The sequence below is a fragment of the Nerophis ophidion genome, linkage group LG12, assembly GCF_033978795.1.
Source record: "Nerophis ophidion isolate RoL-2023_Sa linkage group LG12, RoL_Noph_v1.0, whole genome shotgun sequence".
Lineage (NCBI taxonomy): Eukaryota > Metazoa > Chordata > Actinopteri > Syngnathiformes > Syngnathidae > Nerophis > Nerophis ophidion.
The window spans coordinates 57859274-57885192 of NC_084622.1; the positions used below are offsets into that span (position 1 = coordinate 57859274).

General features: G+C 40.7%; 1 protein-coding gene across 3 annotated transcripts in view; it reads left to right on the forward strand.

The window, feature by feature from the left end:
* The window catches only part of srgap1a (SLIT-ROBO Rho GTPase activating protein 1a), a 182776-nt gene that overhangs the window by 150401 nt on the left and 6456 nt on the right, over nucleotides 1–25919 (forward strand). For all 3 annotated transcript variants that reach the window (XM_061917845.1, XM_061917846.1, XM_061917847.1), the window contains exons 18-20: nucleotides 777–856; nucleotides 12524–12704; nucleotides 20789–20926. In XM_061917845.1, coding sequence (XP_061773829.1) covers nucleotides 777–856; nucleotides 12524–12704; nucleotides 20789–20926 — 399 coding nt within the window. The remainder of the gene's footprint in view (nucleotides 1–776; nucleotides 857–12523; nucleotides 12705–20788; nucleotides 20927–25919) is intronic.

A 25919-nucleotide genomic window follows, 5' to 3' on the forward strand; every position in this document is an offset into this window, starting at 1 on the left:
ATAGGAAATGTGCAGTCGGCCTTTAGAGTTTTGACGGAAGGTACGGCGCGAGAGTCTGTTGAAATAAAAAGTGTTTATCGCCTTCCTCTCGGTCATATTTTCATAATAATGATCTTGCAGCAGCCAGCGTCATCTCACAAGACCCTCCGGTACCGTGAATGTCATTTAAGTGACGTCTTGGTGAAGATTGATGATCACTCATTTTTAGGTCTATTTTTTTTAAAAGCCTGGCTGTAGATCGACTGACACACCCCCCGCGGTCGACTGGTAGCTCGCGATCGACGTAATGGGCACCCCTGGCCTGTTGAAACGTGTTTCCCTTTGGTTGCTTGTGTCCCGTGCTGGCAGGTTTTTGTTTTTTCCCCACCGGCTCGAGCTAATCAGCTATCTCAGCACGATTGCACACTTTGAGCAAAGCACATGAAGCCCTTAGGGAGATTTGTACTCTTGACTGCCTCGCTTCTTGTAAAAAGAAGAGGCGGATGGTGACACGTTACCACGGGAGAAGACAGTCAGGGGGTAATCTATTCTGCAGGGATGTGTTTGCCAGCTCTCCCATGATGTCAGAGGGAGGACCATTTCGGAAAAGGAGGCCTCACCACAGATGGGGGAACTAATCCTTAAAGTATACGTATCATCATAACCACTTTTCTGACTTTCTGGGGAGTAAAGTTAAATGTGATGGAAGGGCCATGTTGGATGTCAGAAGAATTAATAAATAGTATTATGGGAGAAATACCTTGCATGACCGTCTATTTGCTTTTGTGCCCCCACAGCGAGAGTCCCTACAGTGAGCACGGAGCGCTGGAGGAAGTTGACAATGAAGGAGGGACAGAGACACACACCAGTGAGGATGGTGAGTAAAGGCCTAAGTAAAGGCCTACAGTTGTTTAATATTGCAGTGGCGTTCATTTGAAGTAAAGCACATCACCATATTCAGAGTGTAAGTGTTGGGGTTGAAATATACACTCGGGTCACATGTGCTTTCCTCCGGGTTAAACCCAGCTCACCGCAGCTAATCCCGCCTTTCAGCCTGGTAAATGCGAGCCCTTGAAGGACCAAGGGATGGACAGCTATTAGTATTCTAATGTTTCAGCCTCTTCTTCAGCATTCCTTTTATTCCCTATTTATCATGAACACCAATAGGCAGACTGTGTTTTAAGGTTTGGGGCTATATTTTCTAATTCCATCTAGGTTTTTTTAATGTTTTTCTGTCATTTTGTTTAAAGACATTGTATTCACATTTTAATTGTAATATTTACTTATCAACCCCCCCTGTTTTATGTATCAAAGAACAATATCCAGCAGTTGAAAGCCAAAATACACATGATCTGAAATATTCGGAAATAATCCATTTTTAGATGCATTCAATTCAAACAGGGACAATTATAAAATTGATTAGTAAATGTTAATAATCGCTATATTTATTGTAAATAAAATAATGCAACTATAATTTGGTTGACCTCATGGGGCGATATAGCTCGGTTGGTAGAGTGGCCGTGCCAGCAACTTGAGGGTTGCAGGTTCGATTCCCGCTTCCGCCATCCTAGTCACTGCCGTTGTGTCATTGGGCAGGACATTTGACCCACCTGCTCCCAGTGCCACCCACACGGGTTTAAATGTAACTTAGATATTGGGGTTCACTATGTAAAGCGCTTTGAGTCACTAGAGAAAGCGCTATGTCAATCAATGTCAATCAATGTTTACTTATATAGCCCTAAATCACTAGTGTCTCAAAGGGCTGCACAAACCACTACGACATCCTCGGTAGGCCCACATAAGGGCAAGGAAAACTCACACCCAGTGGGACGTCGGTGACAATGAAGACTATGAGAACCTTGGAGAGGAGGAAAGCAATGGATGTCGAGCGGGTCTAACATGATACTGTGAAAGTTCAATCCATAATGGATCCAACACAGTCGCGAGAGTCCAGTCCAAAGCGGATCCAACACAGCAGCGAGAGTCCCGTTCATAGCGGAGCCAGCAGGAAACCATCCCAAGCGGAGGCGGATCAGCAGCGCAGATATGTCCCCAGCCGATACACAGGCAAGCAGTACATGGCCACCGGATCGGACCGGACCCCCTCCACAAGGGAGAGTGGGACATAGAAGATTATGTAATTATATAAATATAATTCACTTCACTTCACCTCACCGAGAGAGCCGAGCAGCTCCTTTATTTTTGAAAAAACTCGATAATAAAGACCGACATTAAAATACAATAGCATAGTAGGCCTAAATATACATTAAAACAAGACAAAGGTTTTATTTAACAAATATATTTTATTTTATTGGCCACTGTAACATTACACACAGTTTGGGACGGCGTGGCGCAGTGGGAGAGTGGCCGTGCGCAACCCGAGGGTCACTGGTTCAAATCCCACCGAGAACCAACCTCGTCACGTCCGTTGTGTCCTGAGCAAGACACTTCACCCTTGCTCCTGATGGGTGCTGGTTGGCGCCTTGCATGGCAGCTCCCTCCATCAGTGTGTGAATGGGTAAATGTGGAAGTAGTGTCAAAGCGCTTTGAGTACCTTGAAGGTAGAAAAGCGCTATACAAGTACAACCCATTTATCATTTATTTATTTGAACAGTAACACTGTGTTGGAATATAAGAAAATAAAACTGTGCAGGGTGTACCCCGCCTTCCGCCCGATTGTAGCTGAGATAGGCGCCAGCGCCCCCCGCGACCCTGAAAGGGAATAAGCGGTAGAAAATGGATGGATGGAAAACTGTGACGTTCTTCTTAGTTCTGGGTTCCTCGAGGAGCGACAAAGCACATCCACACCCTTCGTTGGCAGTGTGACAACAACTTTTTATTTATCTTTTTAAAAGTCTTTATGCTTTGCAGCAATCTCACGCTTCTTCTGGGCATGTGCCTTTCTAGCAGTCTTGCTCTTCCTTCTTGTTTGCTTTTTTAGCAGTCTGGTCTTTTTCCTTGTTAGCCGTCTGGCCTGTTGACACTCTCTGCAACCCCGCACATGCCCTGCCCACAGGGAACGCGTGGACCACGCCCCCTCCACAAAAATACTATACTTTAATCAAGTATAGGGAGCATGTGTACTATAACACAGTTTGAGAATCACTGCGATCAAGAAACGTTATCCATATATTTAAAGATAAATGTTTGTATTTTTGTTCATTATAGGTATTAAGTTCACACTTTTCTCATTACATGCTGCTTTTAGCAGCTCCGTTGTCAGTTGGACACCTCGTTCGAAGTCATTCTGTGGGCGGAGAAAAGGGGACCTGACAAAAATGTTTGCAATCCAGTATATTGAGCAGATTGTGTGACATTCACATTTTAATAGATTTCCAAGTGCATGGCCATTCACGGGCTTCACGGTGGCAGAGGGGTTAGTGCGTCTGCCTCACAATACGAAGGTCCTGCAGTCCTGGGTTCAAATCCAGGCTCGGGATCTTTCTGTGTGGAGTTTGCATGTTCTCCCCGTGAATGCGTGGGTTCCCTCCGGGTACTCCGGCTTCCTCCCACTTCCAAAGACATGCACCTGGGGATAGGTTGATTGGCAACACTAAATTGGCCCTAGTGTGTGAATGTGAGTGTGAATGTTGTCTGTCTATCTGTGTTGGCCCTGCGATGAGGTGACGACTTGTCCAGGGTGTACCCCGCCTTCCTTGTAGCTGAGATAGGCGCCAGTGCCTCCCGCGACCCCAAAAGGGAACAAGCGGTAGAAAATGGATGGATGGATGGCCATTCACTACGGTGCTCTTGATAATGTTCACTACTGCGATTTCTTAGCGAATGTTGGCACGGATTAATTTTTTACTTTTGAATCTTGTCTCCATTTTGCAAGTATGTTCACTGTTCCTATTTTAACAAGCTAACATTACATGATAACTTTTTGGCTTAGACCAACCCAAGGCTAAAGGTTCACGGCACAAATAGCAGGCCCATTAAAATTACTGCGGGAAATGTCAAGTTTTGTATGCAGCTGAGTGTGTGTTTTCAATTTTAATACTGCCGGCCATCATTCTAATTTAATCGTGGCAGCCAAAATTGTGATCGTGATCAAAGCCTTAGATTTTTTTTGCTAGTTAAAAAATTTCTAGAGGGTTCTGATCTTGCTAAACATAGCAACAATGTCATTAAATTGGCAAAAGGAATGATCCATTCTGTTGTGTCTTCTTATACCCCGATACATTAATGTGTTTTATCATCTTAACATCTTTTCTCACTATCTCTCTGAGTCAAGTTATAGTTCACATTTTTGTGATCTCATATGACGTCATTGTTCAACTGTAGAAAAAAGTACAGTAGAGCCTCTTACGGACTTAGGATCTCGTCTGTAAAACTGTGGAATTCTGGCTCAAAGTACGCCAGACAAACCAAAGTCATTTATTCCAATAATTAGCTTTATATCCATCCATCCATTTTCTGCCGCTTATTCCCGTTCGGGGACGCGGGGGGCGCTGGCGCCTATCTCAGCTACGATCGGGCGGAAGGCGGGGTACACCCTGGACAAGTCGCCGCCTCATCGCAGGGCCAACACAGATAGACAGACAACATTCACACTCACATTCACACACTAGGGCCAATTTAGTGTTGCCAATCAACCTATCCCCAGGTGCATGTCTTTGGAAGTGGGAGGAAGCCGGAGTACCCGGAGGGAACCCACGCATTCACGGGGAGAACATGCAAACCCCACACAGAAAGATCCCGAGCCTGGATTTGAACCCAGGACTGCAGGACCTTCGTATTGTGAGGCAGACGCACTAACCCCTCTGCCACCGTGAAGCCCTAATTAGCTTTATAGAGGAGAGCAATTAAATAGTAAGTTGTGTTGTCTTGTCGAGTGTATTGACTAGGGGTGTAACGCTACACAAAAATTTCGGTTCGGTACGTCCCTCGGTTTAGAGGTCACGGTTCGGTTCATTTTCGGGACAGTAAGAAAACAACAAAATATACATTTTTGGGGTTATTTATTTACCAAATTTGTAAACAGTGGCTTGATCCTTTTAACATTGGGAACACTATAATAATTCTGCCCGCGTTAATCCACATTAAACTGCCTCAAGTTGTTGCTTTGATTAAATAAAATGACAAAACCTTTCTTCTACATATAAAAAGTGCAACATTAAAGAGTTTCAAGTCAACTCATCATGCTTCATTTATTACAGCATTTGGGAAGCCTGTAGTTGACTTATCATACGCACACACACACAGCAAAATGAGCTAACCTAACGCTGAAAGCTAATTAGCGTTCACCTCAACCCAGAACTATGAGAGAGCTGAGCTGCAGTTGAAGTTTCTAGAATGTCAACGGGCTCATAGTGATGTTTGTAATAGTTGTGACTGGGAAGTGTTTTTTTTTTTATAATTTGGGGAGTGTACGATGTCAGCTGCTCACCCGCTAAACACATAGCTGCTCATCTCGACGCCGGAGCACTGACTCCATGCTTTCTGAATACGCACTGCTGATTGGCTTTGTATGTAACCAATCAGATGGTTGTGTGGGCGGGACAATGCTGGGTGCTCACTGCTCAGACAGAAGCAGCTGCAGAGCAGCTTGTTAAGACTTTAGTATACAAACTCGTTCGATACACCTCTCTGAATACGCACTGCTGATTGGCTTTGTATGTAACCAATCAGATGGTTGTGTGGGCGGGACAATGCTGGGTGCTCACTGCTCAGACAGAGGCAGAAAGCAGAGCAGCTTGTTAAGACTAGTATACAAACTCGTTCGATACACCCCCGTACCGAACCGAAACGGTTCAATACAAATACACGTACAGTTACACGCCTAGTATTGACGCTTTATTAGTCAGATCTGGACTTGTTGGGGTCACTTTGGGTCATGCATACTGGAAGTAAAGTCATGTGATGCTAACCTATTATCACGTCTTACTGGAATGGAATAGAGAGAAGGACCATAAAGTATGAAGTGAATTGAAGTGAATTATATTTATATAGCGCTTTTCTCTAGTGACTCAAAGCGCTTTACATAGTGAAACCCAATATCTAAGTTACATTTAAACCAGTGTGGGTGGCACTGGGAGCAGGTGGGTAAAGTGTCTTGCCCAAGGACACAACGGCAGTGACTAGGATGGCGAACGCGGGAATCGAACCTGCAACCCTCAAATTGCTGGCACGGCCACTCTACCAACCGAGCTATATGATCCAATGATGGATGATTGAACACGGTGCTCTGTGACATTAACTGTGTTGTGTCTCTCGCACCATCAATGAATTGATGCTTTAGGAGCGGCTCATTTTTGCCACAAAGTTTTAAAGTTAAACAAACTAGCACATGGATTATTTTATTGGATTGTGTGTAGTTGGACTATTTTCCAGAAAAGTGGTAAAAATATTTATTTATTTACTTCCGGTTGTTTGTGACTTTGAAATATTAGCCAGGCCGGCCCTGCAAAAGGACGGAAGTTTGTCGACTAAACCAGGAAAATTAAATATGCATAATTGATCCAAGCGAGACGACGATACATTCCAAGCACCAAAGAGGGTCAGCTCTATTAACTGCCTGCCCGCTGCAGTTAAGTCCAATTAATTCCGACAGTAAATTCCTGCTTGTCACATTTCATTGAAGTCACGTCTCATCCATTGCGTCTTTCCAGCCAAGCCAGTGAGGCGAGAGGCTGCTACTAAAAGCTTTATTTGGAGAGGAAAAAAAAGGCAACATGGAAAATTAAAAAAAAAAAAGCAGTCACTTAATTTGTCCGAGAATCATTTGCACGGGCCCCTAAAATATACATCCGAGTTTGTTCAAAACCTATAAAAGATCCATCCATTCACTCCTATACTAGCAGTATGGTGGTGGTGTGTTTGGGTAAGGCTGCAACTGTCCAGGGAACACACTTCTGACTTGAAGTGAGATGTGGGAGGAGGGCAGGGAGGAACAAAGATGCTATTTTTAGACCGGTGTTGCCGTTGCGCATATTGGCTTGAAGACTTATGCCTTTTAGCAGGACCACCAGCATTACACGTCAGCAGACAGACTCCTAGTATTTATCCGTGGTCAGTTACTGTAGGTGTACTTTGTTTCTTCTCAACAGGGCAGCACGAATATTTGATTAAAGGCCTACTGAAAGCCACTACTACCGACCACGCAGTCTGATAGTTTATACATCAATGATGAAATATTAACATTGCAACACATGCCAATACGGCCGGTTTAGTTTACTAAATTACAATTTTAAATTTCCCGCGGAGTTTCCTGTTGAAAACGTCACGGAATGATGAGGCGTGTTTGTGACGTTATTGGTTGGAGGGGACATGTTAGCGCAGCAGCACCTGCGGCTAAAAGTCCTCTCTTTTCATCGCGCAATTACACAGTATTTTGGACATCTGTGTTGCTGAATCTTTTGCAATTTGTTCAATTAATAATGGAGAAGTCAAAGTAGAAAGATGGAGGTGGGAAGCTTTAGGTCTTTAGCCACACAAACACACGGTGATTCCTTGTTTAAAATTCCCAGAGGTGAAGCTTTACTATGGATCAGAGCGGTCAAGCGAACATGGATCCCGACCACTTGTCAACCGGCAGGTTTCGGTGAGAAAATTGTGGTAAAAAGTCGCCTCATACCGGTGATCAGCGGAACTTCTGTCCTGCTGCAGCTTCAATCAATCAATCAATGTTTATAGGGCTCTATAGCCCGCAGACTTTTTTTGGGCTTTAGGAATCACTAATAAGCCGGAGTCCTTTGAACGCAGATTTCTTGCCGGGACATATGGTACAATACAATCGGCAAGATAGGCTGGAGCTAGACCGTGTAGTATTTTATACGTAAGTAGTAAAACCTTAAAGTCACATCTTAAGTGCACAGGAAGCCAGTGCAGGTGAGCCAGTACAGGCGTAATATGATCAAACTTTCTTGTTCTTGTCAAAAGTCTAGCAGCCGCATTTTGTACCAACTGTAATCTTTTAATGCTAGACATGGGGAGACCCGAAAATAATACGTTACAGTAATCGAGACGAGACGTAACAAACGCATGGATAATGATCTCGGCGCCTTTAGTGGACAAAATGGAGCGAATTTTTGCGATATTACGGAGATGAAAGAAGGCCGTTTTAGTAACGCTTTTAATGTGTGACTCAAAGGAGAGAGTTGGGTCGAAGATAATACCCAGATTTTTTATCGAGTCACCTTGTTTTATTATTTGGTTGTCAAATGTTAAAGTTGTGTTATTAAATAGAGGTCGGTGTCTAGCAGGACCGATAATCAGCATTTCCGTTTTTTTGGCGTTAAGTTGCAAAAAGTTAGCGGACATCCATTGTTTAATTTCATTAAGACACGCTTCCAACTGACTACAATCCGGCGTGTTGGTTAGCTTTAGGGGCATGTAGAGTTGGGTGTCATCAGCATAGCAGTGAAAGCTAATACCGTATTTGCGTATGACGTCTACTAATAAAAGTTTCAATCAACATGACTTTTATGCAAAGCAACCAAGATAACTGAAACTTTGGGAAATAATGGTACACAGACTCAAGTTTAAGGTTGGCCAATTTCAAGAAATCGGGTTACCTTTTTTGGGGGGGTTCCCCTGTATTAGGGTTTTCCGGATTCCAATATTTTGGTACTGGTATTTTTTCTTTTTAATTGAATTGAAATATTTATTTCAAACCTGCACAGTACAACAAAACACATTCTTTTTTCTTATATTTTGGCAAGGCTTGAAAAGGGGTCGGATGAAGCTGATAGATTGGTTTTCCTTTGTTTTCTCAAAATCTGCTAGAAGTGAGTTACTGGGTTTTGCCTTTGTACGGGAGACTTCTGTCCTCAGGTAACTTATATGAGGCTTCCATGAAATATTTTCATCTATTACCATTCCTAAGAATGACGTTTGTTTCAATACTTTTCAAAATAAAGGGAACCACAAAGAATATATCATTGTTGCTTTTGTTTTAAAAGAAACTCCTATGATACTTTAAACATTTGAAAGAACACATTCGGCATAAATTACTTGGTGAACATACTAGACAACTTCTCTTTTAGTAGTAGTTCTGCCAAAACTATGAGGGACAAGTGATAGAAAATGGATGGATGGGTTTTTAATCTACTCTTTCATTTATTGTTAATATCTGGTTACTTTCTGTTTTAACATGTTTTATTTACACTTCTGTTAAAATGTACTAAACAGTTATTATTATTTGGTTTGGATACTTTAAATTAGTTTTGGGTGATACTACACATTTGGGTATGGATCCAATTACAAGTAGTTACAGGATCATACATTGGTAATAAATGAAGTTCTTCTGTGTCCAGGGACATATTTCCTGATTTTTTTTTAACAATAAAAAAGAAAAAAGGTTTTGTCATTATAAAAACTATTAATATAATCATTGGAGTATCAACTACATACAACTCTTGTACCTGGTATTGTTAAATTTGCTATTTGTGTAGATCCACCCATCTGTTACATTCAGGAGCGCTACCTTGCTGTTAGCCATTAGCGTTGTTTCCTGCTACAGTGTGTAGTGAAACATGTTTAGCTATCCCTTGTTCTGCAGGGATGATACTTGTAAGAAACTTAGTTCATTTGTCGCCATGGAGGCGAAGATTAGTGATTTAGAAGTAGTTGAAACACTGTGTGGATGGACATTAGCCGCTGAGGTCGGGTCGCGGGGGCAGTAGCCTAAGCAGAGAAGCCCAGTCTTCCCTCTCCCCAGCTACTTTGAATCGTGATTTCCTATTCGAATCAATTTTTTTCCCACACCCCTAGTGGATACTATTTCAATGTGAGAGTTTGACAGTGTTGAGGGGTATGACGCTTTAATCACAGAGCTATGTTAGCATAGCCAACATTCGTGTTTTCCCCCTCTACTTATGCTACGTTGTTGTATGTAATGTATGGCATCTGTTGTGTTGGACAAGTGCGGAGTTGCAGTACAAGCGCTTCTTGGAGCCACAAACACACTCTAAATACAGCTAATTATTTAGCAATAGGAAGGTTCAATGTTCTTGTGTTCAAAGTTTTTTACGTGAGAGAGGTTTCTTACACAAAACAACTTTAATACAAGAATATTGCAGCAATCTATCTGAAAAGACATGATGAACGCAATCGATTTAATTAGCAATAAAGCTAATAGACTCACAGCGGCGTGTTCCCAGCACGCCTTATTAAAAGCACTTTTTTAAGTGTTAAAGCTAGATTTTAGACAACAAAAACTATTTTGAGACCTTTTTTCGCAGCCTCAAATTGTGGTAAAGTAGTGTAACTCCAGACCTTTAATCTGATAGAGCAAATGTTGTGAAACAAGAAGTTTCTCTTATTAAAAAGAATAATGCAAACCCAAAACCAGTGTGTAATTAGTAGATAAAAACAGGATACACAGATTGGAAAATCCTTTTCAACTTGTATTCAATTGAATAGACTGCAAAAAGAGATACTTAATGTTTGAACTGAGAAACTTGTCTTTTTGTGTGCAAATAATCATTAAAGGGGAACATTATCACAATTTCAGAAGGGTTAAAACCAATAAAAATCAGTTCCCAGTGGCTTATTTTATTTTTCAACATTTTTTTCAAAATTTTACCCATCCCGGAATATCCCTAAAAAGCTTTAAAGTGCCTGATTTTCGCTATCTTTGAGGCCACCGTCCATTTTCCTGTGACGTCACCCAGTGATGCCAATACGGATAGCACAGCAAGATATAGCGACATTAGTTCGGATTTAGACTCGGATTTCAGTGGCTTAAGCGATTCAACAGATTAGGCATGTATTGAAACGGATGAGTGGAGTATGGAGGCAGATAGCGAAAACTAAATTGAAGAAGAAACTGAAGCTATCGAGCGAATAGCTATTGACGCTATTCGGCCCTGTCTGCCTTAGCATCGCCGGTAAAATGTGCAGACACTCCGGCACATTCAACGGGGTCTTTGACTTTATCGTTGGAAATGCATCTGCTTTGAGTGTCGCAGGATATCCACACAATCTTGCCATCTCTGTATTAGCATAGCTTTCGTCGGAAAAGTGTGCGGAACAAACGACTGACCATTTTCACCGGCTTTCCCCACACCCTCGTATTTTAAACAAATTTGGTCCAATTTCTTGCCACTTTCGCATCTTTGGGCCGGCGGTGCCACTTGAATCCCTCCCTGTTAGTGTTGTTACACCCTCCGAGGCACGATGTCTCCAAGTTTCCAGAAAATAGTCGATAAAACGGAAAATAACAGAGCTGAGAGTTGGCGTTTGTAATGTGTTTGAGAAAATGGCGGCTTTATTACCTAGGTGACGTCACGTTCTGACGTCATCGCTCCGAGAGCGACAAATAGAAAGGCGTTTAATTCGCCAAAATTCACCCATTTAGAGTTCGGAAATTTGTTAAAAAAATATATGGTCTTTTTTTCTGCAACATCAAGGTATATATTGACGCTTACATAGGTCTGGTGATAATGTTCCCCTTTAACTTAGAATTTAATGGCAGCAACACATTGCAAAAAAGTTGGCACAGGGGCATTTTTACCACTGTGTTACATGGCCTTTCCTTTTAACAACATTCTGTAAACATTTGGGAACTGAGAGGACCAATTTTTGAAGATTTTCAGGTGGAATTCCTTACCATTCTCCATTGTGGTATTTTAGGCTACATTTTGCACCACATATTTTCAATGGGAGACAGGTCTGGACTACAGGGAGGCCAACTTCTCTGGTTTTGGGTTTTGTACAATGGAACTTCGTTTTACAAACCCCTCTATGTAGAAACATTTTGATTTGCCAACCACAGACCGAATAAACAATATGCTTTGCGCTACAAACCAGTTTGCGGCAGGCAGCACATCCATTGACCTATCTACAGAGCTCTTTCTGTCTGCAGAGCAGTGCTGTTGTTAGCTACTCTGCTAAGTGCTACTTTGTGTGTTTTGTATGTATTTTTTTGGCCTTTTTAAAAAAAATTCTAGTTTTGTTAGCGCAATATGAGAAACAAAGCAACAGACAAGTATCCACACTGTTGATAACACTATTATTAATTGTTGGGAATAATTCAATGATGGAATAGTTTAATGATGATGATCTTTGAATTCCGAAACTGTTATTATTGTGTTTTATGTCCACAGGATATAAAAGTGTTCAACGTAAAGAGCACAATTAAATCCTTCCAATGAATTATCGGAGGTACGCTAAACCTGCACAAGTTTATTGACCGTGTTTATTTCCCCTGTCAGCCATCCAGAGGTCCACTTGTACAGTTATCAGCTCAATCGAATAATCCGCACAGGGACTGTCGTGCCCCTGAGTCATGCGGATCTCTTCTCGCCAGCTTCTATAAATACGGTGCATCGCTTTCTTGAGGCGTGTGCTGTGTTGTCGAGCTAAAATAACCAACGGACCGGCACAGTCGGCACACTTCAACTCCACGTGCGCCAGCTGTCTTTCCACCAGTACATCCAACATCTGCAGCAGTGTTTCAGCGCATTGTGCACATCAGACAAACCACCCACTTCTCCTTTTCAAACCTCTTATAATAATAATACTAATATCCGTGTCTTCCGGATGTCTGTCATGTTTGAGATTTTTGCACCTGACCTGTCTAATCCTCTTGTGTTGACAGAGTGCGAGCCGATAGAAGCCATTGCCAAGTTTGATTACGTCGGGCGCTCTTCCAGAGAGTTGTCCTTCAAGAAGGGCGCCTCGCTGCTACTGTATCAGCGAGCGTCGGAAGACTGGTGGGAGGGACGTCACAACGGTATCGACGGCCTGGTGCCACACCAGTACATTGTGGTCCAAGACATGTGAGTGAAGTTAAAGTACCAATGGTTGTCACACATACAGTAGGTGTGGTGAAATGTGTCCTCTGCATTTGACCCATCCCCCTTTTCACCACCTGGGAGGTGAGGGGAGCAGTGGGCAGCAGCTTGGTGCAAACACAACAAACTGATGACAGCATGAATCATGGTTGAGATGAGCTGAAATACATAGTTAAGCTTCCTATACCTCCATTTACGAACCTCTCCGTTTGCGAACTTTTAGATCGAGCCAGGTATGCCTCTGTGTGCGAACCATGTCTCTGTGTACAGACACTTAAATAAGTCATGCCTGCCAGACAAAACACAGGTCTCATTGTAGCGGAGGCGGGGCCCTCCACTTACTTAGTCTTTTCCGGAATATAAGGCGCACTGCCGATAAATGGTCTATTTTTATTTTTTTCATATATAAGGCGCATTAAAAGACTCATTGTCAGGTTCCAACACTAATGACCTCTAATAAACAAGACAAGAAGCAAAGAATTAAACGGAGACAGAAGTCAATTTGGCTCAGTGAGGAGAAACGTGGACATCTGTAGCCTTGTACTGTGTCATCACGCTCTGCCAAAAGATTGCACTCCTTCTTTTAGTTGGACCTTCCCTGACCACATGGCAACATATGCTTCCCTAGGGACGGGGTCATAAACAACCATTGCCTTTGATTACAAAAATCAATCAATCAATCAATGTTTATTTATATAGCCCCAAATCACAAATGTCTCAAAGGACTGCACAAATCATTACGACTACAACATCCTCGGAAGAACCCACAAAAGGTCAAGGAAAACTCACACCCAGTGGGCAGGGAGAATTCACATCCAGTGGGACGCCAGTGACAATGCTGACTATGAGAAACCTTGGAGAGGACCTCAGATGTGGGCAACCCCCCCCCCTCTAGGGGACCGAAAGCAATGGATGTCGAGCGGGTCTAACATGATACTGTGAAAGTTCAATCCATAGTGGCTCCAACACAGCCGCGAGAGTTCAGTTCAAGCGGATCCAAGACAGCAGCGAGAGTCCCGTCCACAGGAGACCATCTCAAGCGGAGGCGGATCAGCAGCGTAGAGATGTCCCCAACCGATACAGGCAAGCGGTCCATCCTGGGTCCCGACGAGCGGTCCATCCTGGGTCTCGACTCTGGACAGCCAGTCCTTCATCCATGGTCATCGGTCATCAATTTGTTGTCCCCCCCTCCACAAGGGAGGGGGGGACATAGGAGAAAGAAAAGAAGCGGCAGATCAACTGGTCTAAAAAGGAGGTCTATTTGAAGGCTAAAGTATACAGATGAGTTTTAAGGTGAGACTTAAATGCTTCTACTGAGGTAGCATCTCAAACTTGAAAAAAGGTTCAAAAGAAAAGGTCGGTTCATAAAAGAGGTCGTAAGAGAGTTCAAAAAAGAGGTTCACAAAAGAGTTAAAAAAAGCGGTGCCTGTAAGGGACTCTGGTCCTGCTTCCTCTTCGCTTTTGTAGTTTTTGGGTCAGACAATATCTTTCTGTTGATTACAATACATGTAAGAAACAAACACTTTCATATTGCTTTCCATCCTACGCAGTGATGTTTTACAAGCCTTCTTCTTGGTAGCTTCTAAGACATGATTTTGCTTTTTGCTGGGAACTCATTGAAACACAAAGCTTTTTGTGATAACTTAGATAAACTTATTCTAACGGTCATATTATTATTTTTTTGTTTCTAAATTGAAAACACTTCCTTGTGGTCTACATAACATGCAACGGTGGTCAAAATGTCGCATAGATGATTTACAGATCATCTTCAAGCTGCTTTCTGACAGTCGCTACCGGATGCGCCGTTTAGTGGGTGGTCTTATTTACGTGGCTCACTTTCGGCAGCGTCTTTTCCCCGTCATCTTTGTTGTAGCGGTGTAGCGTGCAAGGACGACAGTGGAAGAAGTGTCAAATGATGAAGCTAACTGTTTTAATGACATTCAGACTTTACTTAAATCAATAACATCTCCTTATCCGGAAACGACAACAAAGACGGTACATGTGTCCCGTGAAAAAACGTCTGACCAGAACTCTAAAGTTCCTTGGGTGAACAATGTAAACTCACTACACCGGTATGTTTTAGCGCTTGCATGGCGAGTTCACTGACAGATTTAAAAAAAGAACTTGACACACCTTTATATTAGAAATGGCAAGAGTTATGTTATGTTTTGTTTGATATACAGTAGTGTCTAGCACTTCCTTCACATTGTGTTCTAAGTGTACAAACTTTCACAACAAAATTGTACTTTTCTCGAGGCTAGAACTCCATCCATTTATATACTACTTGTCCCTTTTGGGGTGGCGGGGGGTGCTGGAGCCTATCTCACCTGCATTCGGGCGGAAGGCGCAGTACACCCTGGACAAGTAGCCCCCTCATCACAGGGCCAACACAGATAGACAGACAACATTCACACTCACATTCACACACTAGGGCCAATTTAGTGTTGCCAATCAACTTATCCCCAGGTGCATGTCTTTGGAAGTGGGAGGAAGCCGGAGTACCCGGAGGGAACCCACGTAGTCACGGGGAGAACATGCAAACTCCACACAGAAAGATCCTGAGCCCGTGTGTGTGTGTGTGTGTGTGTGTGTGTATATATGTGTATATATATATATGTATATGATTATATATATGTATATATATACTGTATGTGTGTATATATATATATACATACATATATGTTTGTGTATATATATGTATATATATACTGTATGTGTGTATATATATATATACATACATATATATGTTTGTGTATATATATATATATATATATATATATATATGTATATATGTCTTGATTGGATTATCCAGACAACTACTTCATCTCTACAGAACTGTTTCATGAGGGGTTCCCTCAATCCAATTGAGGGAACTCCTCATGAAACAGTTCTGTAGAGATGAAGTAGTCTTGTGAGTTTTCCCACACCTACATATTGCGCTCTACCACGGTATCGAGCACTGTTGCCCGGATAATCCAATCAAGACATATCCCGCTCCAAATTGACATTTATTGAGCACTGTACGACGATCCGAAATGGAAAAATTCAGCATCGACTACTCCACGAAGAACATTCCCATACCCGCGCAGAAGGACTACAGGCAAAGACTCATAGAAGATTGAGGGAACCCCTCATGAAACAGTTCTGTAGAGATGGAGTAGTCTTGTGATTTTTCCCAAACCTATATATATATATATATATATATATATATATATATATATATATATATATATACTTATTTATATATACATACATATATATATATATATTTATATATACATACATATATGTTTGTGTATATATATATACACATACTCAACACTTTCGTATCGTGAGGGACATACACAAACCCCTGTACCACCGTGCTGCTTACATTGTTTGTGGGGAACGCTGCTTGAATATTTGAACATTTCAAATTTAGGGAACCCTGTTCAAGAACCAATTAAGTTTGTAAATCGAGGTTCCACTGTTCTATAATACTATACAGTACACCCTACTATTGTACACTCTTGTACTTCTACTACTATTTGATCAGCTGATATTAGTTACACCTACATTGATTCACCTGAATAGTGTCCCAGAAAAGTACAACCTGTCTCTGATGTCGGGTTGACGTGACGCATGTGAGCAAAACACTTGAAAAGCAGAACTAACATGTTTAGAAATCAAAATAGCTTGGTTTTGTCATTTTTGTGTGTGATTTTAACATTTTTAAATGTCGCAAGCCTGTTCGTGCTCCTGAAGGGGTTGGTTATTTTAGAAAATGTAACTCGATTTGTTGCTAGTCGCTAGTCTTTTTTTGTTTTTTTTTTTGTTTTTTTACATAATCCAAAGGATTTGGAATGCTCGTTAAATATAGTCAGAAAGTTGCTAGGTTTGTTACATTGATCTCTGCTACTTATGCTCTGGCAAACCATTATGACCTTTTACAAAAAATCAGATTTATACATACGGGACATAGGGGAAACTGGGTAAAACATGAGCTTAACCTATTGTTTCTATAACAATCTACAAGGTTAATATAGTTCGCTTCTCTTTCTTCCCCTCTAATTATCTGCTTTCTTTAGTAATTCATGACATACATGTATTGTGTCATTTGAAACAATTTTACTGGTATAGCGGTAAAGCTCGGTTGGTAGAGCGGCCGTGCCAGCAACTTGAGGGTTGCAGGTTAGATCCCCGCTTCTGCCATCCTAGTCACTGCCGTTGTGTCCTTGGGCAAGACACTTTACCCACCTGCTCCCAATGCCACCCACACTGGTTTAAATGTAAAAATTAAATATTGGGTTTCACTATGTAAAGCGCTTCGAGTCACTTTGAGAAAAGCGCTATATAAATATAATTCACTTCACTTCACTACTGTTGATAATAGAGGTAATTATTCCTATTATTCATTATCAATAATGCTATTTCTATTGGTATTTTATTGCTATTTTTAGTGCAATAATGTTAATTGTCATTTCCGTGTTAAGATTTACTTCACTAACTGCTTTTTTGCTATCACTTTTATCCTTATATTTGTACATATCCTATTTGCTGATGTTGTTGTTGTCGCTCTGTCTTATTCTCTTTTGTCCCTGCAATTTCCCTCTTTGTCTTCCTTTTTTTTCTCTTTCTATCCCCTCCTGCTCCGCCTAACATTAATATAAATCCATTTAATAAAGTCAAATGCAAATAAGGCAACAAGAGAAGTATCCCACACTTTTCTTTTGTAAATTAAATCTGTGCAACAAATATGGGCCTCTCCATCAACAATATGATTTGCCTGAGTAACTGGACAGGAAGAAAAAAAAAGCAATCAGAGTTATGATGCCATCTACTTAACAGAGTTCTAACGGCGAGCTGCAGTCACAGACAGTCCCATTATAATGTGTTTATGAGCCAGGATGTTAGATGGTAGCAACAAATCTTATTGTGGCGGTGCACATCTATCCGTGGCAAATAAAAAAGTATAAAAGAAACACTACTAACCAGGTGAGGACAATTTTTTCCAGTACATTTTTTGTTACCTTTTTTTTTCTTGGATTTGACTAAGCTACTGATGCAAGCTGTTAAACTCTTTGTAAGAAGGATGTATGCTTTATAGAAGACAATAATATTAAATAATCATAAAAATGTATTGACACTGTCAGAGAGGTGTTTTTACTTTATAACTGTGCTGCACCATATTGATTGCTGTCTAATATTTTAAATCTTGCATGAGATGTATGTAGTTCCTCAAGATTAGACAAGCCTCTCTGTATTATGCATTATAGTTCTACACTATTAATACAATTATTGTTCTGGCATGTATTGTGCAAGTTATGGTCGGTCTGTGAAAGTCAAACAAGTCATGCTGCCACAGATGGACCTCTCCTTGGACTCTCTCCTTTAAAATTCTGGTTATTTGTACCTGTGGTATTATTGTCTATAGCAGGGGCCGGCAACCCAATATGTTGAAAGAGCCATATTGGATCTAAAGTACAAAAAAAGAATCTGTCGGGAGTTGCAAAAAATTAACAGCCTTATATAAGCGTTATAATGAAGGCAATACATGATGTGTCTATATTAGCCTACTATCAAAATGACTTTAAAAGTATTTTATAAGTGTTATAATGAAGACAACACATGATCTAAGTGTCTATTAGCCTACTATCAAAGGCTGACGCAAATCTTCGTTGACAGAAATGTTGAATTTTAATTTTATTCTACACATACTTGTAACATTGGAAATCATTAGTAAAAAAACTCCTGGAAATGACTGGCTTATATTGTTGTGTGTGTGTCCAAGTTTAAGGAAACTGCAGGCTGTCTTTTTCTAATTGATTCATCACAATCCTTGCAAGCTGAGTAACGTTTGCTGTGGTCTGGAACAACATGGCACACAAACTACTATGAGAAATGTAGCCAATATGACATACAAATAATGTGTCATGAGACATGTAAATAGAAATCAAACACAAAGAGGACATAATTAAAGGAAATTAAATGAGCTGAAATATTTCTACAAATGAGGCATAATGATGCAATATGTACATACAGCTAGCCTAAATAGCATGATAGCATCGATTAGCTTGCTGTCATGCACTGACCAAATATGCCGGATGAGCACTCCAAAAGCTCACCTTTGTGCATGCACGCACAACATTTGGTGGACAAAATGAGTGACAAATCTTTCTGTTGCAGCATCGGAGAAAGTTGTACATGTAAACAAACTACAGTGAGTTCAAGGATCGCTGAAATTGGTAGGACAAAACTGTGCACGCCGAATACTCTCATTAGTGAAGCATGTTTAGTATAAACAGTGGGATTTTGTAACTATTAGGAAAGTTTGTGTCATTTATTTCTCCTAGAGCAGGGGTCGGAAACGTTTTCGGCTGAGAGAGTAATGAAAGCCAAATATTTTGAAAATGTATTTCTGTGAGAGCCATACGATATTTTTTACAACTAATTGCATGCATTTTTAAGTAAGACCAACATTTTTAGTGTTGAATACGTCTCTTATTCTTTTTAATAACATTGTTATTCTGAAGCTAATCAACAGTAAATAAAATACTTTTTACCATTAATGCAACTTCTTGAACAGGTGGGGTAGAAAACAGAGGGATGGATTAAAATGCATGAGCGTTTTATATTTTGAACGTTATTTTTAACACTGTGATTACCAGCGGAATTATTCGTTACTTATCGTGCTAAGCAATGTCAGCTAAGGTTTATCTGGGATCTGAACTGAGGATCGCAGTATCATGTTAGACCCGCTCGACATCCATTGCTTTCGGTCCCCTAGAGGGGGGGGGGTTGCCCACATCTGAGGTCCTCTCCAAGGTTTCTCATAGTCAGCATTGTCACTGGCGTCCCACTGGATGTGAATTCTCCCTGCCCACTGGGTGTGAGTTTTCCTTGCCCTTTTGTGGGTTCTTCCGAGGATGTTGTAGTCGTAATGATTTGTGCAGTCCTTTGAGACATTTGTGATTTGGGGCTATATAAATAAACGATTGATTGATTGATTGATTGATGTTGTTGAGGCTTGTGCAGCCCTTTGAGACACTTGTGAATTGGGGCTATGTAAATAAACATTGATTGATTGATTGATTATCTGAGAGCCAGATACAGTCATCAAAAGAGCCACATCTGGCTCGACAGCCATACGTTCCCTACCGCTGTCCTAGAGAAAATATATTAAAACAAAAAATAAAGTGTTTTCCATTTTCACACATCCCTGAAAGAGGTCCAGGGAGCCACTCGGGCGGTGCTAAGGAGCCGCGGGTTGCTGACCTCCGGGTCTATAGTGTCTGTGATTGTGTTTTTCTACCTGCCTTAGGTCAATGGATGCAATTGAGCTAATTCCAGCACATTGATGTTGAAGCTGTTTTTACACATTGATTAATATGCACTGTCCTAATTCAAATAAATAAGAAGAGGAACTCCAGCCGTGTCTTTTCCTGCCCACAACTATGGCCCCTCTTTATTACTGTGGTGCTGCCAATGCCCAGAGTCACGAGGTGGCCCCTCTGTGCCCTAACAAGCGCACCCTCTGCCATGGTGACGGCTGGTGCCAAATGAACTGATTCACTGTCTTGTTAGGACTGCAGCATATTCCCTCCAATCCCCACAAAATGGCCATTTAGAGTTCTTGCTGTGCTCATGCCCTGCCTCCGTGCCTCCATCCATAAATCACCAGAAGGGGCATTGCTGATGTCCTCTTGCTTAATGAAAAGAGCAGGAGGATTTACCGCCGTCCAGATGCCGTCACATCCTGCCCTCCACTAAAACCACCAAGGCGGCTGAGCAGTGCAAGTACCCCAGCCTGTCCTGATCTTAAAAGGGCCCGTAATAAAACATGCATCGCAGAGACCACTTCAGCGCTTTCCTCTAAAAGCAGCTAAATGTTACCTTCAAGAAACCGTCTAATAACACAGCTCGTTGAACGCATCCAGCTGGCTTGTGTGTTCAGTACAGTACAGTACAGTACAGTACAGTACAGTACAGTATGCACTGCATCATCAGGGCCACTGAAAGCTATAGAAATGTGACTCATTCCAATCCCTGTGACACTCGCTGTCACTTCCTTCTTTTTCCTGTCTCTCCAGAGATGACAACTTCTCAGACACTCTGAGCCAGAAGGCTGACAGCGAGGCCAGCAGCGGCCATGCTGCAGAGGACAAATGCCCAGGAAAGGACATCAGTCCCACCACTGACACCCGGATCTCTGAGGCCTTCATCACCAGGTTGGCACGACAACATCTATTTTTTCTTGGTTTCAGTACTGACTTTATCACATTCGCTGACGAGCTGTATTTTACTGCCCTCTAGAGGTCTGGTAAAACCACTGAATTTATGACATCTAGTTGGGTCCATAAATATTTGGACATTGACACAATTTTCAGTATTGCAGCTCTGTACAACACCATAATGGATTTGAAATGAAACAATCAATATGTGTTTCAACCCTTGTGTGGTGTTCAGGTCTGTGGGACCCGTTTTCATTTATTCTTAAAAGAAAAATGATACAATTAATTAATATTTCAAACTTTGGTTCATTTTCTGTGAAGAACATATATCAGAATACACATTTAATGACCACACATCCCCCCTACACATTTCTATTACATATACAGTGGGACAGAAAAGTATTTAGTCAGCCATCGATTGTGCAAGTTCTCCCACTTAAAATGATGATGGAGGTCTATAATTTTCATCATAGGTACACTTCAACTGTGAGAGACAGAATGTGAAAAAAAAATCCAGGAATTCACATTGTCGGAATTTTAAATAATTTATTTGTAAATTATGGTGGAAAATAACTATTTGGTCAACCATTCAAAGCTCTCACTGATGGAAGGTTTTGGCTCAAAATCTCACGATACATGGCCCCATTCATTCTTTCCTTAACACGGATCAATCGTCCTGTCCCCTTAGCAGAAAAACAGCCCCAAAGCATGATGTTTCCACCCCCATGCTTCACAGTAGGTGTGGTGTTCTTGGGATGCAACTCGGTATTCTTCTTCCTCCAAACACGACGAGTTGAGTTGATACCAAAATGGATACATGGATGATACAGCAGAGGATTGGGAGAATGTCATGTGGTCGGATGAAACCAAAATATAACTTTTTGGTATAAACTCAACTCGTCGTGTTTGGAGGAAGAAGAATACTGAGTTGCATCCCAAGAACACCATACCTACTGTGAAGCATGGGGGTGGAAACATGAGGTGGGCGGGTAGTGTAGGGTGTATATTTTAGCTTCCTGGAAAGAGTTAGTGCTGCAAGGGGTTCTGGGTAATTGTTCTATTGTGTTTATGTTGTGTTACGGTGCGGATGTTCTCCCGAAATGTTTTTGTCATTCTTGTTTGGTGTGGGTTAACGGTGTGGCGCATATTAGTAACAGTGTTAAAGTTGTTTGTACGGCCGCCCTCAGTGTTGACCAAGTATGCTTTGCATTCACTTGTGTGTGTGAAAAGCTGTAAATACTATGTGATTGGGCTGGCACGCAAAGGCAGTACCTTTTAAGGTTTATTGGCACTCTGTATGTCTCCCTACGTCCGTGTACCGTTCCGTACAGTGGCATTTTAAAAAGTCACATTTTACTTTTTGAAACAGACACTGATAATTTCCGATGTTACATTTTAAAGCATTTATTGTCCGATAATATCGGCAGTCCAATAAATAATAATACATTTATTTTATAAGCAATCACCTTTTAAAAAAACGCAAGGACACTTTATAATATACAAATAAAATAATTAAAAAGGATAAAATATATGTGGTCCTTTCCAAGGTTCTCATAGTCATCATTGTCACCGACGTCCCACTGGGTGTGAGATTTCCTTGGCCTTATGTGGGCCTACCGAGGATGTCGTAGTGGTTTGTGTTGTGGTTTGTGCAGCCCTTTGAGACACTTGTGATTTAGGGCTATATAAATGAACATTGATTGATTGATAAAAGCAAAATGTAAGAAACAAAGGACAGTGTAGAGGCAGTTACAGTGAGTAAGCCATTTTAAACAAGTACAGATTTAAATGTATGAAAGGAGTCAATATTGCGAAAGTCGGATGGTAGAGAGTTCCAGTGTTTGGGAGCAAAGTGACTAAACGAGGAGAGTTGTTGGCATAGCAAGGTGGGTAGAAGAGTACGATCGGAGGGAGCGTGCTGGAGTAACGGTGAGGAGAAGGTCTGACAAGGAGGGGTGAAGTCGTGGATGGCCTTAGAGGTATAGAGAAGGATTTTGTAGTTAATTCTTTGTCTGATCAGGAGCCTGTGAAATGTTTGTAGGATAGATGGAATGTTTGGGTTATGACCCGGGCAGCAGAGTTCTGGACCAGTTGGAGCTTGGGGGGAGGCCAGAGAGAATGGAGTTACAATAATCGATGCAGGAGGTGACCAGACTGTGAACAAGGACGGCGGCAGCATGGACAGTAAGAGAGGGGCGCAGACGGTTCAAATTGCAGGGATGGAAATAAGCAGAGCGAGCGATGTTATTGATGTGAGATTGGAATGACAGTGTGCTGTCCTGGATGATACGCATACCCTTAACCTGAGGGGGGGACGATCACTGGGGAGTTGTGGATAGTTATGGAGAAACTGTTGACTTTAGAAAGTGTGACTTTGGTACCAATAAGAATTATTTCGGTTTGAGTTGAATCAGGGTTGTATTTCAAATAAGCAGGAGGAAGGTGGCTTGGTGCAGGTATCGTCAGCAAAGCAGTGGAGGTGAATGTCAGGTTTTCTGAAGATATGGCCCAGGAGGAGAAGGTAAGCGATAAAGAGAAGAGGGACCAAGACAGATCCTTGTGGAACACTTGTGGACAATCATTGGTACTTTAACTTTAACTGCAGAATGATCGGATTTAAAGTATTTGAGCTGTATGGACTGAGTGTGGTCTGTGAGGTATGACTGATGCCAATGGATGAGAGTCTGTTGAGGAGGATTGGATGAGAGACTGTGTTGAAGGTTGCAGTCAGGTCCAGGAGGATGAGGATGGAGAGACATCCAGAATCAGCTGCAGTGAAGAGGGACGTTTCTGTACTGTGACGGGGGCGAAAACCAGATTGGAAAAGTCCATAGAGGGAGTGGCAGGTTAGGTGGCGGTGCCATAGGGATGAAGTTGAAAATATTAAATAATGAAAACCTTGTCTTGGTGTCAACGTTGGAAGTGATTCGGCTGGAGTAAGATTATGATTTAGTTTGGGTGATAGTCCTTGTAATGTAGAGTCTTGGTTTATGCATTCCCCTGTGGATGGTAAGACCGGTCTTTTTATGGAGTTGCTCAAGCTGGCGACATTTAACTTCTAATTTCCGGAGCTCGGCGGTATACTAGGGAAGGGGTTGTGGTGAAGAAGACAGGGTGGGATTTTCCTGGTGCAAGTGAGTTTAAAATGCTGCTTAGTTCTTTCATGTAGCGTGTTACCAGTTCATTGGGGGAGGATTGATAGTAATGCGCAGTATTGGCCTAGAATTTTTTTTTATATATATATATATATTTAAATGCTATTCACAAAAATCACGGAATATTAATCAATTTAATAAAAGAAAGTAGAGCAACCTAAACCAATCCTAGCTTTACAAAGTTTATAAAACATACAAATACAGTAAAAAAAAAAAAAACGAAAATTTATAAAAGAAACTGTATCATTAATAATAGTAATAACATCAAAATAGTTGTTTGTTTTTAATCCAAAAATAGATTCTTAAAAAATTATAGTTAAAAAAACAATTCCAGAAAATCATTAATCTATTTTGAATCGGGTTAAAAAAAAATCTCAATTTGTTGGATGTGAATGTTTTAATTTTATGGATCACTACTGGTAATTAATCACTGAATGAGTGATCTCAATTGCAGTGGCATTCACTGTGGTGTGGTTTGCTCGAGCCGACAGCTCCCTCTGCAGGCCACTAATAGTTACTGCAGTTGTTTTTTCTCTCCCTCTTGTTCTATGGCAGGAGTCACCAACCTTTTTGAAACCAAGAGCTACTTCTTGGGTACTGATTAATGCGAAGGGCTACCAGTTTGATACACACTTAAATAAATTGCCAGAAATAGCCAATTTGCTCAATTTACCTTTAATAAATAAATCTATATATATAAAAAAAATGGGTATTTCTGTCTGTCATTCCGCCGTACATTTTTTTTCCTTTTACGGAAGGTTTTTTTGTAGGGAATAAAAGATGAAAAAAACACTAAATCGAACGGTTTAAAAGAAGAGAAAACACGAAAAAAATGAAAATTAAATTTTGAAACATAGTTTATCTTCAATTTCGACTCTTTGAAATTCAGAATTCAACCGAAAAAAATGAAGAGGAAAAACTACCTAATTCGAATCTTTTTGAAAAAATTAAAAAAAGAATTTATGGAACATCATTAGTAATTTTTCCTGATTAATATTCATTTTAGAATTTTGATGACATGTTTTAAATAGGTTAAAATCCAATCTGCACTTTGTTAGAATATATAACAAATTGGACCAAGCTATATTTCTAACAAAGACAAATCATTATTTCTTCTAGATTTTCCAGAACAAAAATTTTAAAAGAAATTCAAAAGACTTTGAAATAAGATTTAAATTTCATTCTACAGATTTTATAGATTTGCCAGAACAATTGTTTTGAATTTTAATCATAATAAGTTTCAAGAAATATTTCACAAATATCCATCGTCGAAAAAACAGAAGCTAAAATAAAGAATGAAATTAAAATGTATTTATTATTCTTTACAATAAGATAAATACATTTACTTGAACATTGATTTAAATTGTCAGGAAAGAAGAAAAAGGAATTTAAAAGATAAAAGGTGTATGTGTTTAAAAATCCTAAAATCATTTTTAAAGTTCTATTTTTTCTCTAAAATTGTCTTTCTGAAAGTTATAAGATGCAACGTAAGAAAATAAATGCATTTATTTAAACAAGTGAAGACCAAGTCTTTGAAATATTTTCTTGGATTTTAAAATTCTTGTTGAGTTTTGTCTCTCTTAGAATTAAAAATATCGAGCAAAGCGAGACCAGCTTGCTAGTAAATAAATAAAATTAAAAAAATATAGGCAGCTCACTGGTAAGTGCTGCTATTTGAGCTATTTTTAGAACAGGCCAGCGGGCGACTCATCTGGTCCTCACGGGCTACCTGGTGCCCGCGGGCACCGTGTTGGTGACCCCTGCTCTATGGAGTGTTGGTTATTGCAATCAAAAGTATTTAGACGGTGAACTTGACTTGATGCAAGCACTTTGTG